General features: G+C 47.5%; 3 protein-coding genes and 1 non-coding gene across 4 annotated transcripts; 3 read left to right on the top strand and 1 right to left on the bottom strand.

Moving 5' to 3' along the window:
* Positions 1-216: 216 nt before the first annotated feature.
* On the top strand, positions 217-2,004 carry F5B22DRAFT_643594 (uncharacterized protein; the record flags this gene model as incomplete). The annotated part of the gene is made up of 2 exons (XM_047978295.1): positions 217-444; positions 655-2,004. 2 exons carry the CDS (start codon positions 217-219, stop codon positions 2,002-2,004), a joined length of 1,578 nt encoding a protein of 525 aa, XP_047834030.1.
* Positions 2,005-3,052: 1,048 nt separating this feature from the next.
* Positions 3,053-4,764, top strand: F5B22DRAFT_594992 (uncharacterized protein). The gene is made up of 7 exons (XM_047974097.1): positions 3,053-3,363; positions 3,420-3,456; positions 3,511-3,581; positions 3,640-4,016; positions 4,077-4,144; positions 4,205-4,280; positions 4,340-4,764. Exons 1-7 carry the CDS (start codon positions 3,217-3,219, stop codon positions 4,554-4,556), a joined length of 993 nt encoding a protein of 330 aa, XP_047834029.1. The 5' UTR covers positions 3,053-3,216; the 3' UTR covers positions 4,557-4,764.
* A 323-nt stretch (positions 4,765-5,087) lies between these two features.
* F5B22DRAFT_t50 lies at positions 5,088-5,160 on the bottom strand. Its single transcript has one exon. It is a non-coding gene; the product is annotated as a tRNA-Lys (tRNA).
* Positions 5,161-6,126: 966 nt separating this feature from the next.
* On the top strand, positions 6,127-10,307 carry F5B22DRAFT_513663 (uncharacterized protein). The gene has a single exon (XM_047972562.1). The coding sequence runs from the start codon at positions 6,513-6,515 to the stop codon at positions 9,846-9,848; it is 3,336 nt and encodes a 1,111-aa protein (XP_047834028.1). The 5' UTR covers positions 6,127-6,512; the 3' UTR covers positions 9,849-10,307.
* The last annotated feature ends 1,737 nt before the right edge of the window (positions 10,308-12,044 follow it).

Genomic DNA, 12,044 nt, shown 5'->3' with positions numbered 1-12,044 from the left:
GGGCCTCGTAAATAGAGACCATGGATTTCCGATTTGGTTCCTTACCCGGGGGCTAGATGGGCTGCTATTATAACTCTTCATCCCTTTCCCGGTTTCCTGGAACAAGAAGAAGGCGGCACTCAGATCATTTCCACTCTTCTATAGTTGATTGTCCCGTTACTTTATTTCCTAGGGATATATGTCGATCTCTTATTACTTGCTATATTGACTGTCACCATGGTCTCGCTGATCAAGTCGAGACCGGGAGGAGAGCGTGGATTGTTCGCTTTGAGATCGTCTTCTTCTCGTACTACGTCGTCTAGTGGATCTAGACAGGCGAGTGGGAGCGGAAGTGGACAGAAGCCACGAGGTCAGGATGGAAGGACGAAGGAGGAGGCTACTGTGGTGAAGCCTTGGGCGAACCAGCCCTGGCCGTTGATTGAGACACTGTCGGTGATGCAAAATGTGAGTATATTGTGGACGCTTTGCTCTACCCCAACTTTGAGATATTATTCTGTCACCCATAATGAACGACAGCAATTGGTCCTCGGCCTTGTCTCTTCGTCTAAAGGGGATGCTTCACTTATATTCCAAAACCCGAAGCTGGCATCGAACCATCGAACATGCTCAAAAAAAGGAGTTGGCAAGACAGATAACTAACGAAGAGCCCTACAGATTACACACCCAGCCCTGCATATCGCGAATGAGATTACACTTATTCACAACGCTATGATACGAGGCTTGAACTCGATATTCCTTCAACATCATCACGTGCGGCAAACCCAGGATATAGCCGACCTGTTATTCCTCACGCAGAGCTGGAGCACATGGTTATTAGATCACCACCAGCTCAAAGAGAACATCATGCTTCCGGGGTTCGAAGCCGCTTTGGGCGTACCAGCGGGCACCTTGACGATGTCTACTACTCCAAGCCCATCAGTCGTATCTATGAGGTCAGATGTGGCCACGTCAGTGAAGGGCAAAGACAAAGTCAGCTATGGAGAAGAAGAGGAGGACACGATATCCTTTCTCTTACACCGCATCTACGCATACGCGTCCGCCACACACAAGGATCCGCAGGTATACAACGCGACAACGCTAGAGAACCTCCTTGTTGCCCTTGGTCAGGTACTCGTGCCTCATCTCACGAGACAGGTCGGGTTGCTGGCCTCGATGCGGGAGATGTGTCTCAGTCCGTCTATTAAGAAAAAGGAGGATGATATCCCCGGGCCATTGCCCCTTCCTGTCGCGAAAATTCCGAAGACGATGAATATGCCGCTGCCGCTTGCTTCCAACGTAATGCCCTTATCTCCTCCGTCTACATCTCCGCCTACATCACCCTCGTCATCCACGTTCTCGACAGCATCAGCGCCAACAAGTACATCGTCATCTTCATCCCCTGCGTCGTCCCCTCCGACTGCATCGCTATCTTTATTTCCGTCTGCAGCCATCTCGCGACCGCCACCACCTTCAGCATTACACCATCGGAAGACAAGCAGCAATCTCACTACCGGTAGTACGCACAAGAAGACCAATAGTAACGGAAACGAAAACGATGATGATATCAAGCACGCCAGTAATGATCACCCTGGAGCCAAGAGCCTAGACACAATTGACAGAGAAGCAAAAAATCGTTTAGCCCGCGCCCGCGCTCTCCTCGCAGCCGACGATCGCGCCAACAAGCTGACGAAAGTCTACGCCGCAGCCGATGCGCAAGCCGCGACCACGATAGACCACTACGTGATCCCGCCCATGATCGTGCGGTTGCGAGATTCCACTATCACGACTTCGTACTCGGCAGGTCATTCTCGCACAGGGAGCAGAAGCATGGGTCTAGGCATAGGAACAGGTCCGGGCACAGGAGGGGGGGTAGGAGGTGGGAATAAAGGCGACTGGCCTAGGTTGTCGGTCCCGGCTGTTCACGCCATTGCCGATAAGCTCTCGCCGAGACACGAGGGTGCGTGGAGATTCCTGCCGTGCGATGTCTGGGGACGGCCGAGGGAGTTGCCGTTTCTAGAGGACTGAGCGAGTTATGGGAGAGAGAGAGGAGGAGTCTGTATAGGTGTGCGTACGACAAAACTGAGGAGTGGAAATGTAGATTATGAATGAGCAGATATACGGAAATTACAGTTGCTTGGATAGAGGAATGAGAATATTGGGTGAGAAATGTATTTTGACGACTGAACCCTGACGATATGGGATAAGGATACAAGCGCTGGACGATGAGCGTCCAGGTTAAGTAGTATCTACTTACTAAAGTGTCGACTATTCCAAACAGCTCAGCGCTCAATCCAACTGTATAACATGCGATGAGAGCTCGATGGTTGTTGATACCAACGCTGTCTCTTTATTATAACTAATTGGTAGGAGAGGCTTCGCTACGCTAGTACCAACGCGGCCGTTGATGTTTGAGTTTTGGAAGTGCGGGAGGAGGAATGCTGTGATAAAGTATACCTGCTGTTGTTGCTACTTTTATGGATTCGATGTTCTTGCGTTGATGCTGTGTAATTGGTCTGCCAGTCATTAGCAGCTAAGTCAGAAAAGGAGAATAGAGAAGATTATTTACGAGGTCTGACCGAATGCAATACTAAAGACGGACGAACATGTAGAGTTGCTGGCCGGAAAATCCTTCTGGCGTAGGGGTGTTATGGACCGATTACAAAAATCCATATGAAGAGTTGAAAAGAGCGAGTATCGAGTTGCTTATTTAAGACATGGCCGACATGGGAAATTGGAAACAACCATGTGCGAGCACATGGAGAGTGGTTGTGGCTGAGGATACTCAATTCATACTTGGTTTCGTAGACAGAAAACTTCATCCAGTCTGGGAAAACATGAAAATATATACATCGTCTTTTCAAGCATGCTGCTCAATAAGGTGATATTCAAACCACATACATACACTATATGTTGTAAATGAGTGTACGACCAGATCATTTAAAGCCAAAAGTTAGCATGCCGTTGAAGGATTCTAATCATTTCGTCTAATCCCTGTCTTTCCAAAGCATAACCTCTAACGGGATGGCGATGTAATCCTAATACTACCTAATATCACATAGCACCCTGCAATACCACTGCTCATCGCTGTGTACACAGCTTCACCATCATCATCTCCTAGGTTTTCCCTTATTTTATTCTTCTTTCTTTGCAAATTTCTTTATTGCGAATGTGAGCGCTCCACGGACGTCAATTATTCTCTCAGACATTACTTGAAGCTTGCTTCTTACCTGAATAGCCATGGCGTCTCCACTGGGAGCCGGCAATATTGTGGTTTCTGTCATCTTTCCCCTTGCCGCCATTGTTTTCCTAGCGCTTAGACTTCGATCTCGGCATACTAACGTTCGGAGCTGGTTCATTGATGACTATATGATCGTTATAGCACTAGTACGTATCGAAATTGGTAAAACCTCATGTTTTCATTTCTGAGCTGACATTCCCAGTTGTCTTTGGTTAGCTATGCGGTTATCACTATATTAGGTAACTGCATGTGTATAATCTATGTCCGACTCCAGGCTAATCCAGAGCTACCAGCTGTGGCGATATACTCATTAGGCACCTCTTCCCTATTTATCTCGTTCGATGATCTCGTGGGCATATTAAAGGTACGTAGCATCATCATTGTCAGTCTGCTGCATAACTAATAAGTTTCTACTGTATTAGCTTGAGTATGCCGATGAACTAGTTATGATAGTATTATCTACATTCACAATGCTATCTATTGTGTATCTTTATCGCCGCGTACTGCCTCCGTACAGGAAGAGCGTACCCACGACAACCCTTCTGGTCCTCGTGTACGCATGGGGTGTAGCTTATTTGGCAACAAGTCTGTTCAGTTGCATCCCCATCAGCAAGCGTTGGAATCCCCTCAACGGAGGCTATTGCTATTCTACCAACCAAGTGAATGAGGCCTTCGATATCTCAGATCTCGTCATAAACATCATTATACTTGTCCGACCAATAACGCGAATGAGAGAGTTTCGAAGCTTTACTGCACGGATGAAAGGATTGATTGGAGGCATTATATCACTGGGTATCATGTACGTGCCTCAGTGCTGATTGACTATGCTCACTAAATAACTGACATCTACTGGTCATAGAATTATCATCATTATAATTATTCGGATAGCTATGAGTAGCTATTCCAGTGGTAGCGTAGATATATCATGTAAGTTTGTCTGGCCTAAACGCATCATCCCACCGAACCAGGAAGATTAATGAATCTTAGATGACCTAGCAAAGCTCAGTCTCCTAGCCCAGTTAGAAGCTAGCCTTTTCGTCATTTACGCCTGCCTCCTAAGCCTGTAAGCTCGTTATTTCAACTATTGTGTCTTTTAGGATGTCTCTGACTTGGCGCGAATAGGGTCTCTTCGCATCCCGTCAACTCTGTCGAGGAAATACAAGAGGCGGGACCATATGAGAAACCCGAGTTGGCTGCAGAAGATATTCCACGGCAGATTCGAGAGCTCGATAGTACAAATATTGTAGAACTGCCGGTTCCGACTCCGGAATTAATGGGAACTATACAGTACCATCAACTTCAGGATACGAGCGCGACTGGCTCACGAGAACGGGTTTAATCTAACAATCGGATCGTATTATGGCCGAACAGAGCTAGAATATATGTTTTTCTTAATTCTCTGACATTATTCAGTGTGGTACCTCGACTCTGCCTTCGCAAGCATATGAAAACAGTACCTATAAAAAATGACTCGATCTTCGAGAGGTCCTCTGCCGGCGCTGCTTTGGAAGCATTAGGATCTACCAATAATAATTTCCTGTCCCTGGGAAATCAGTAGAACAACTTGCTCGAAAAGCTTGCAGATTTCCCTGAGCACATTGATATAAGGATGCACTGATAGACAAGTTTACACTACATATTATAATAATCCTCAACTATCTACTCCTTTAAGGATATTGTTTGGCAGGTGGCACATTTCCACTAGCGTATTTCTGGATGAGGCAGCCAGGTGGCCGTCACCCGCCCCTCCAGACCTCCCCTGTTGACTTACACGATCATGATAACTTAACATTTTCTTGATGAAAAAATTCATAAAAAATCAGAAAAATATAGTCGCAATTCCTAGTTAGCTAGGAAGCACCGGGGATTGAGCCCGATGCGGGGGTCGAACCCGCAACCTTGAGATTAAGAGTCTCACGCTCTACCGATTGAGCTAACCGGGCAGCCGAAGCTGCTTGTTGTTGGAGAATCAGGTCCGATAGACAAGCTATATAGCTAGTTTTTTAGGAAAACGTGCTAGATTGTGCACGGTTCAATTCTACTACGCCTCGGTTTGTTGTAGAAATTTTTTCAATTTTTTTGGAATTCCCCTCAGTCGAATCCCCGAAAACGTTTGCTTGGCTTAGTTCGCATATGACTCAAGTCAAACTCAGCTACCGGTAGTCTTAGTACGATGAAATTTCTCTTTTCTTCCCCTCTATCTCTAGATTCAGCACAATACTGATAGGCCAAGAAAGAGACGGAATTGTGGTGGCCATTCAGAAAGCTTGATGATGATCTCCCTACAGTAAATATAAGGCAAACTCATTCAAAGGGACAAGGATATATACTTCAAAAAAAGCCCTACCCCGCCTACATTCTTCCTCCAGTTTAATTGATACCCCTCCTTAAGTGATGGTGGTGTAATAATGTGTGTAGAGTAAGGGGGCCCCCAAAGTGAGGTTTGCACAAGATGGTCACATAGCAACGCGTCGCTTTAATTAGAGAAATTTACGCAATTTCTTCCCCCACAACGCTGACGATAGAGTAGTTTATCAATCAGCTTCAATGTGTAGTAGAAAGAGAATCGTTCCCGAATATTTGGGATGTTGCTGTCTATCCATCCCTCCGTAGCCCGGAATGCGAACATCAATGACACGCGTGTAAGACACTTTAACGCCATCAATTACCAGGTCTGAATTCCAGCACTGAGGCCCGCCCACATGCTCGCGTGTTCTACTATAGACCTGCTAGCACTGTTCCTGGACTAAAGTGGAAAATGTGAGACCTCTCTACAGTAATTGCGTTCCAGTCGCGTTAGAGTAGAGATGAGAGACAAGACAACTCGAAAACGGGTAAAGTGGAGGATTGATTACCTTATCTGCAATGACCTTTACCTGTATTGCATTGCTGCGTTGCTATGCACTGCCTCTAGTAGCAACGGATAGGCGCGCGGTGTAGGTAGATCCTCGTTCATGATTGTGCGGAAAGACAGATCGAAGGGAAGGGATGGAAGGCAGCCGGGCTAGTCTACTCGAGGATGTCGCGTCCTGGCGATGCGATGTCGAGACTCGTGCTCTCCATTGTGCGTTTGAAGCTTTCCATTCGAGATACTCTTCCTTGGTCTGCAGAAGCGAGCAAGCACGATACGCATGCGGAAAACAGCACTTAGTTGGTATGTGCGGATGAACAACCAGCGCGTAGAACAGTATCACGGTTTCAGAGACTCTTTCACGAAAGCGACTGGGGTTTTCGATATCCTCACGACAAAATATATTTGCTACTTCTGCTGTGGTTGTCGAAAGTCTCCTTTACGATGATGGTGACGCGGCGACGGGCGAGTCCCCGTCGCGGCAGCATGGTCGACTCGCGCACGCACTTACATTCGTTTTTTCCCGGTCACCTCGTGATCCTACTGTTCAGCATCATTATACCGGTTCTAGGCACGCCAATATCGTACTTCCCCCTAAATTCACAGCTACCACCCGTGGCGCGCGTCTCGGAACCGTTCTCATTCGTCTTCTCGCCCCTGACATTCTCGTCTGACGCGGACGAGATGAGCTATGCACTGGGAGACGGTTCACCTTCATGGCTCTCGCTTGATAGCGCATCGCGAACACTCTCCGGCACCCCGGATGAAGCCACAATACCCTCAGACGAGACGCTAGTCGGTATTGTCATCACGCTCATAGCGAGCGACGACACAGGCTCTATGGACGTAAATGCCACGCTCGTTGTGTCACGTAGTCCAAAGCCTGTCGTGCGAATACCGCTCGTAGATCAGATCAAAAAATTTGGGGTTTACTCCGCACCATCATCCATATTGCTTCACCCGTCGAGTGAGTTCGAATTCGAATTCGATCCCAATACTTTCGGACCCGGCGTCGCAAAACTTCGGGACGGACAGGGCGGGGCCAACGGCGACAAGGGCAACAGTAAAGCTGTAAAAAGAGATGTAGATGGAACTATGAGCGGAACAGAGCTACCGCAACTGAGTTACTATGCAGTGTCAGGCAATAATGCGCCGCTCCCTTCCTGGGTAGCATTTGACCCTAAAAGGCTCGCCTTCTCAGGCAAGACACCACTATCAGCAGCTATCGCGCAGCCACCTCAGAAGTTTGATTTCCAGCTGGTAGCTTCAGATGTCGTTGGGTTTTCATCGGCCGCCATCGAATTCTCTATCATTTTGGGTAACCACGAGCTTATGAGCAAGGAGCCCATCATACTATTAAACGCCACGAAGGGGAAACAGTTTGAATACACAGACCTACCCAGCATTTTACAGCTAGATGAGAAACCTCTTAAGGCTGAAGATGTTTCGTCTATTAAGGCGGATGGGCTGCCGCCGTGGCTCTCTTTTAACGAAGAATCGTGGAAGATCAGCGGGACACCGGATATGGAAGCACAGCCAACTAACGTCACGATTGTGGTGGTGGATAGCTTTTTGGATGCTCTGAATATTACCCTGGCTATCGAGTTCAACGAGACAATCTTCATGTCCAATCTTCCCAGTCTAAATGTATCAGCCGGGGAAGACTTTTCCTTGGATCTTCAGAAGTTCCTCTCCACCCCGAACGATACACAACTGGTGGCCAAGATACAGCCCGATAACTCTTGGATTCAGTTCGACGAATCATCTATGATACTCTCGGGAACAGTACCCAAGCCTCCAGATGCAAAACTTGCCGACGACGTCCAGATTAGCTTCGATGCGACCCAAATACACACAAATATAAAAGAGACCAAGGACATGATCATCCACGTCAACAAGTCCGCTGTTGATCTTTCGCCCACACCTGAGCCTCCTCCAACAAAGGCCCCCACCAAGGAATATGATTCACGGAGAGACTTATACTGGCTCCTTGTCATTCCTGCCTTGGTCATTGCGGTAGCTATAATCCTGTGGATCTTCATGGTACGGAGGCGACGGAACCAACCGAAAAAGCTTGACTTTTCAGAGGTCTCAGGACCTGTGCCGGGTACCTTCGTGGCTAATGGATACATGGATCCATCGTTAGACGAGGTACGTAGGATGGTGGACACGGGACCGCAGGCGCCGTACGTAGGACCCTACTCGCCACCGGGTGCTTCCAATCTCAAAAAATCGCTATCAAAAATGAAACCGAAAATCCAAGTGGACCAGATTACGCCACCCGGTATGGCCAAGAAATCGAGAACAATTAAGCCAGTACATCAAGGTAAAGGCAACGGAGAGTCGTGGCTCGGCGGTCGGCCTTCTCGACCGTCTCCCGTAGGCACTGATGAAGTCAGTTTGCTATCATCCAATTCAAGTTGTAGTCGAGTCATACACGACGCCAAAAATCTCTTTGTCAAAAAGTTAAGACCAGGGGACAAGGTGCCAAAGAAGAAAATCGGTCTAGAAGTCCCAGAAGTCCCTGAACCGTTCAGTATACAACCCACTCCGGATCTAGCTTACAGGGTAGCGGGAAAGTATGACTATGTCTCTGACGAAGACACACAGCCTTCTGTCGGTTCCTCAGAGCGACAGAGACCGGCCCACCCACAGAACACAAGTCTCGCCCATCAAGGGGCGGGAAATAGGCTCTCCCAAGCCTGGAAGCGAATGAGCATCTCTAAAGCGGAGGATACAAAGCGCAATAGCCAACATAGTGCGTCGACAGATGCAACGACTTGTACAAGCATTCTCACTTCTGGAGTCACTGAAGAGGCAACAACGGCGAGCGCAAACGTTGTCGCTAAGCCGACGATAATTCACATAGGCGGTCGGCCAGGAGAGGCGCGACAGTTAAGTAGAAGAACCGGGGGCTCTACAACGTTCTTTGCTGGTGGTTCTATCACAAAGTCTCAGCGAAATTTCGGACTAGATAAAGACACGATGTCAGGGTCAGTTTATTCGTCCGCTACACCCAAAGAGCAGGGTGTAGCTCGTGATACCAAAACAACATGGGATCACCAGACAACTAGTCCTCTGGGCATATCATATCGAAATCTTATTCCTCAGAAGCGAGGGGATACTTGGAATACCGATATCACAGATGAAGAATTACTGTCTCCGTCCCGGTGGCCCAAGCCGGCTGTGACGCCAGGTCAGGCCATCACAAGTGATGTACTCCTGGGTCCGAGCAAGCCAGCTCAGCCACCTCCGTTCAAGCTACCCAACAAGGCCGAGTCACCAGGAACGCCTATGGGTAAAGGGAAGAAGAGATCAAGTCCTATGCGCAGGTTGAGCCGGATTCGCGGCTCCATCTCATCCCTTTCGCAGACGCCACCAACGCATACGCGAAGCAAGGGACGCTCTTCTCGAGAGGAACGGCTACGTCTAAGTCGCATCCGAGAGCAGAAAGCGCTCGACGAATTCCGAGTTATGATGTCACATACGCCATCACCTCACAATGAATGGGCACCCTCGCGAGTCAGACCACTGCCAGAGACGCCATCTAGGATAAGTAAACCGCCAGTAGCGGTTGATCACGCGAACGAGCCGAGAGGCCTTAAGAGCACGGCCTCGAAGCGGAGTGTGAAGACGTTGCGAAGTAACAAGAGTGTGAGAAGTACGCGGGCGTATGATGACGATGATGACGATGCCTGGGAGGACATACCACCACCTGAGTCGGTGATATTGGGATGGGAAGGGGGTGGTAGCGATGGTAGTTTTCCCGTTTATATCTGAGGTGCACGATCATGAGCCGTGAGACCGGTCTGTGTTTGTAATACCCGATCTTATTTTTCCCTGGTTAGCAAAAGTTCCAAGTTTGAACTCAATCCCATTCCGGAAGTAACATGCATCTTGCTCGACTGTGACCTCCAGGTGATACTAATGTCAGATCCCTGGCTATGAGCGGTGTTTAGTGATAATAAATTCACGATATATTCTGGTTGTACAAAGGGATGTTAAAATGAGCTGTCTCATTTAACATGGTAGGTGTTGCGTGGTAGTCTGTGTTGGAATAGGTTCGTGATTCTCCCTGTGAAACCCCGGCTACGGCGATGGTGGTGCAGGTCACGGGATGACACAAGGCCGCAGCAATCCCAGAGTCTGGGCAGGAATATTCCCGTCTAGGCAATCTTTTTGGACCTACGAAGACTCGACCGCGTCAGCAGGATTGACCGGGTTCGGCCGGCCGCACCGAACTACCACGTAGCTCACGTTTTGCATCCGCGTTCACCGCCTCAAGTCCTGCGAATGCTTTCAAGCGAGCAAGCAGGCAAGATGGGATGAACCACATGTAGATAGAGCAGAGGGATCTCTTTACCTAGGCTAAGCTGCTTCTTGGCGAAGATAGATAATTTGTGCAGCAAACCAATGCAGGGCTAACGGCAAACACTCTTCTCCTGCAGGGATCGCCTGGTTCCTTGATAGGATTCTGCGTTGAGCCAAGGTATTGTAGCCACTTTTGGATAGAGTTTGGTGCCGTAAAGTGGGATCTTGAAGCGTGAATACTGTACAAGGGTCGTGCTGAACTTTCTGAACCTTGGGTTCGCAGTTGAGTATTGAACTTGTTTAGTTGGAGCAAACAGATTTGACCTCGAAAGTGGTATTGGTCACCTGACACGCCTTCTTAGAAAACCTTGTCTCCTTGTCTCCCTGTTATGCCGTACTGAATAATTCAGGAAATGAGGAGCGAGTGTATTCTAAGTTGACTCGTTGCTTTATTTCGCACACCAGGATATCAAAGTATACTATGTAGATACATAGTGAACCTGATCTAGCATATCGCAGAACTTGGAACGAGGACCGATGCATCATGGCAGTTTTGCCGGATAAACATCGCCTAGGCAAATTACTTAGTCATAGATAATGAGGCTGTGTCTTGGTGAAGTCTCTGCGCCATGCCTAGTTATACGCTATGCAGCAGCAGATTCTAATGACGAGGAGAAACATGCTTTCCGGTATACCATTTTGCAACCTACCTATCTATCAGGCCTAGCCTTGATACCTACCATATACCTAATCCAATATATCTTTGCCTGTATATGACTTCCCATTAGATTCTACGCGGATAAAGAAAGAATTATGAGGCTCATATTCTTGAAGCTAGGTAACTAACTACCTGTCTGCCATATGTCCTTCCCCCATGTCCTTGTTACCTCTATATTGGCGTAAAGGGGTTTTGGAATACACATACTGACTAGTAATCATGGTATAGGAGAATAATTCTGCTTCTTTTTTCAAGAGGTAGGAAAATAGATTAAAATATCAAGTAGCCAATCATCCTACTAATAATCAATTCTTCTTTTTTTCTTCTAACCACATGCACTTTATCCCTTTTAAAAGTGATATGTATATATCAATTGCATTGGTTGGATACTTGATATTTGCTTAGGTATGTTTGTGCCTTGGTAAGTAGGTAGGTAGGTTATGTAGGAAGGTACATAAGCAGGTATCTACCTAAGTAGAAGTTACTTAGGCTTTGTTACTGCAGTAATTGCCTTTCCCTTCATTGTGCGGGAAAGCCATCTTTTTTTCCTACGGCAGCTCACATGACCAAGGAACTGAAGGTTTTTCTGTGAATTTGGAATAACAAGGCCAGAACTGTTTCATGCCGCCTACCATAGGTAACTCCCTAGGTACCTTGGTAAGCATTCTACATGTAGATCCTACAGAGCATGTTCACAATACGTGCACGGTAGGTACGCTTCTTACCCTTTTGCTGCCTGCTTTTTTCTTATAGTAGCGAGCTACAGCTAGAAGCAGACCTGTAGTAAATGCATATATACCTTGGTATACTTACCGCCTACATAGGGTCTTTGGAATCAACACCTGCACAATATACCTATGTGCACAAGAACCTACTGGCGTCTAACGATAACTACATAAAGCCGGACAGGTAGGTACCTTTCCTAGACCAAACAGGTACATGGCTGG

The sequence above is a fragment of the Xylaria bambusicola genome (genome assembly GCF_022495145.1).
Source record: "Xylaria bambusicola strain CBS 139988 unplaced genomic scaffold F5B22scaffold_7, whole genome shotgun sequence".
Lineage (NCBI taxonomy): Eukaryota > Fungi > Ascomycota > Sordariomycetes > Xylariales > Xylariaceae > Xylaria > Xylaria bambusicola.
Note: the sequence above shows the minus strand (reverse complement) of the source record. Positions and strands in the feature narration are given on the sequence as shown.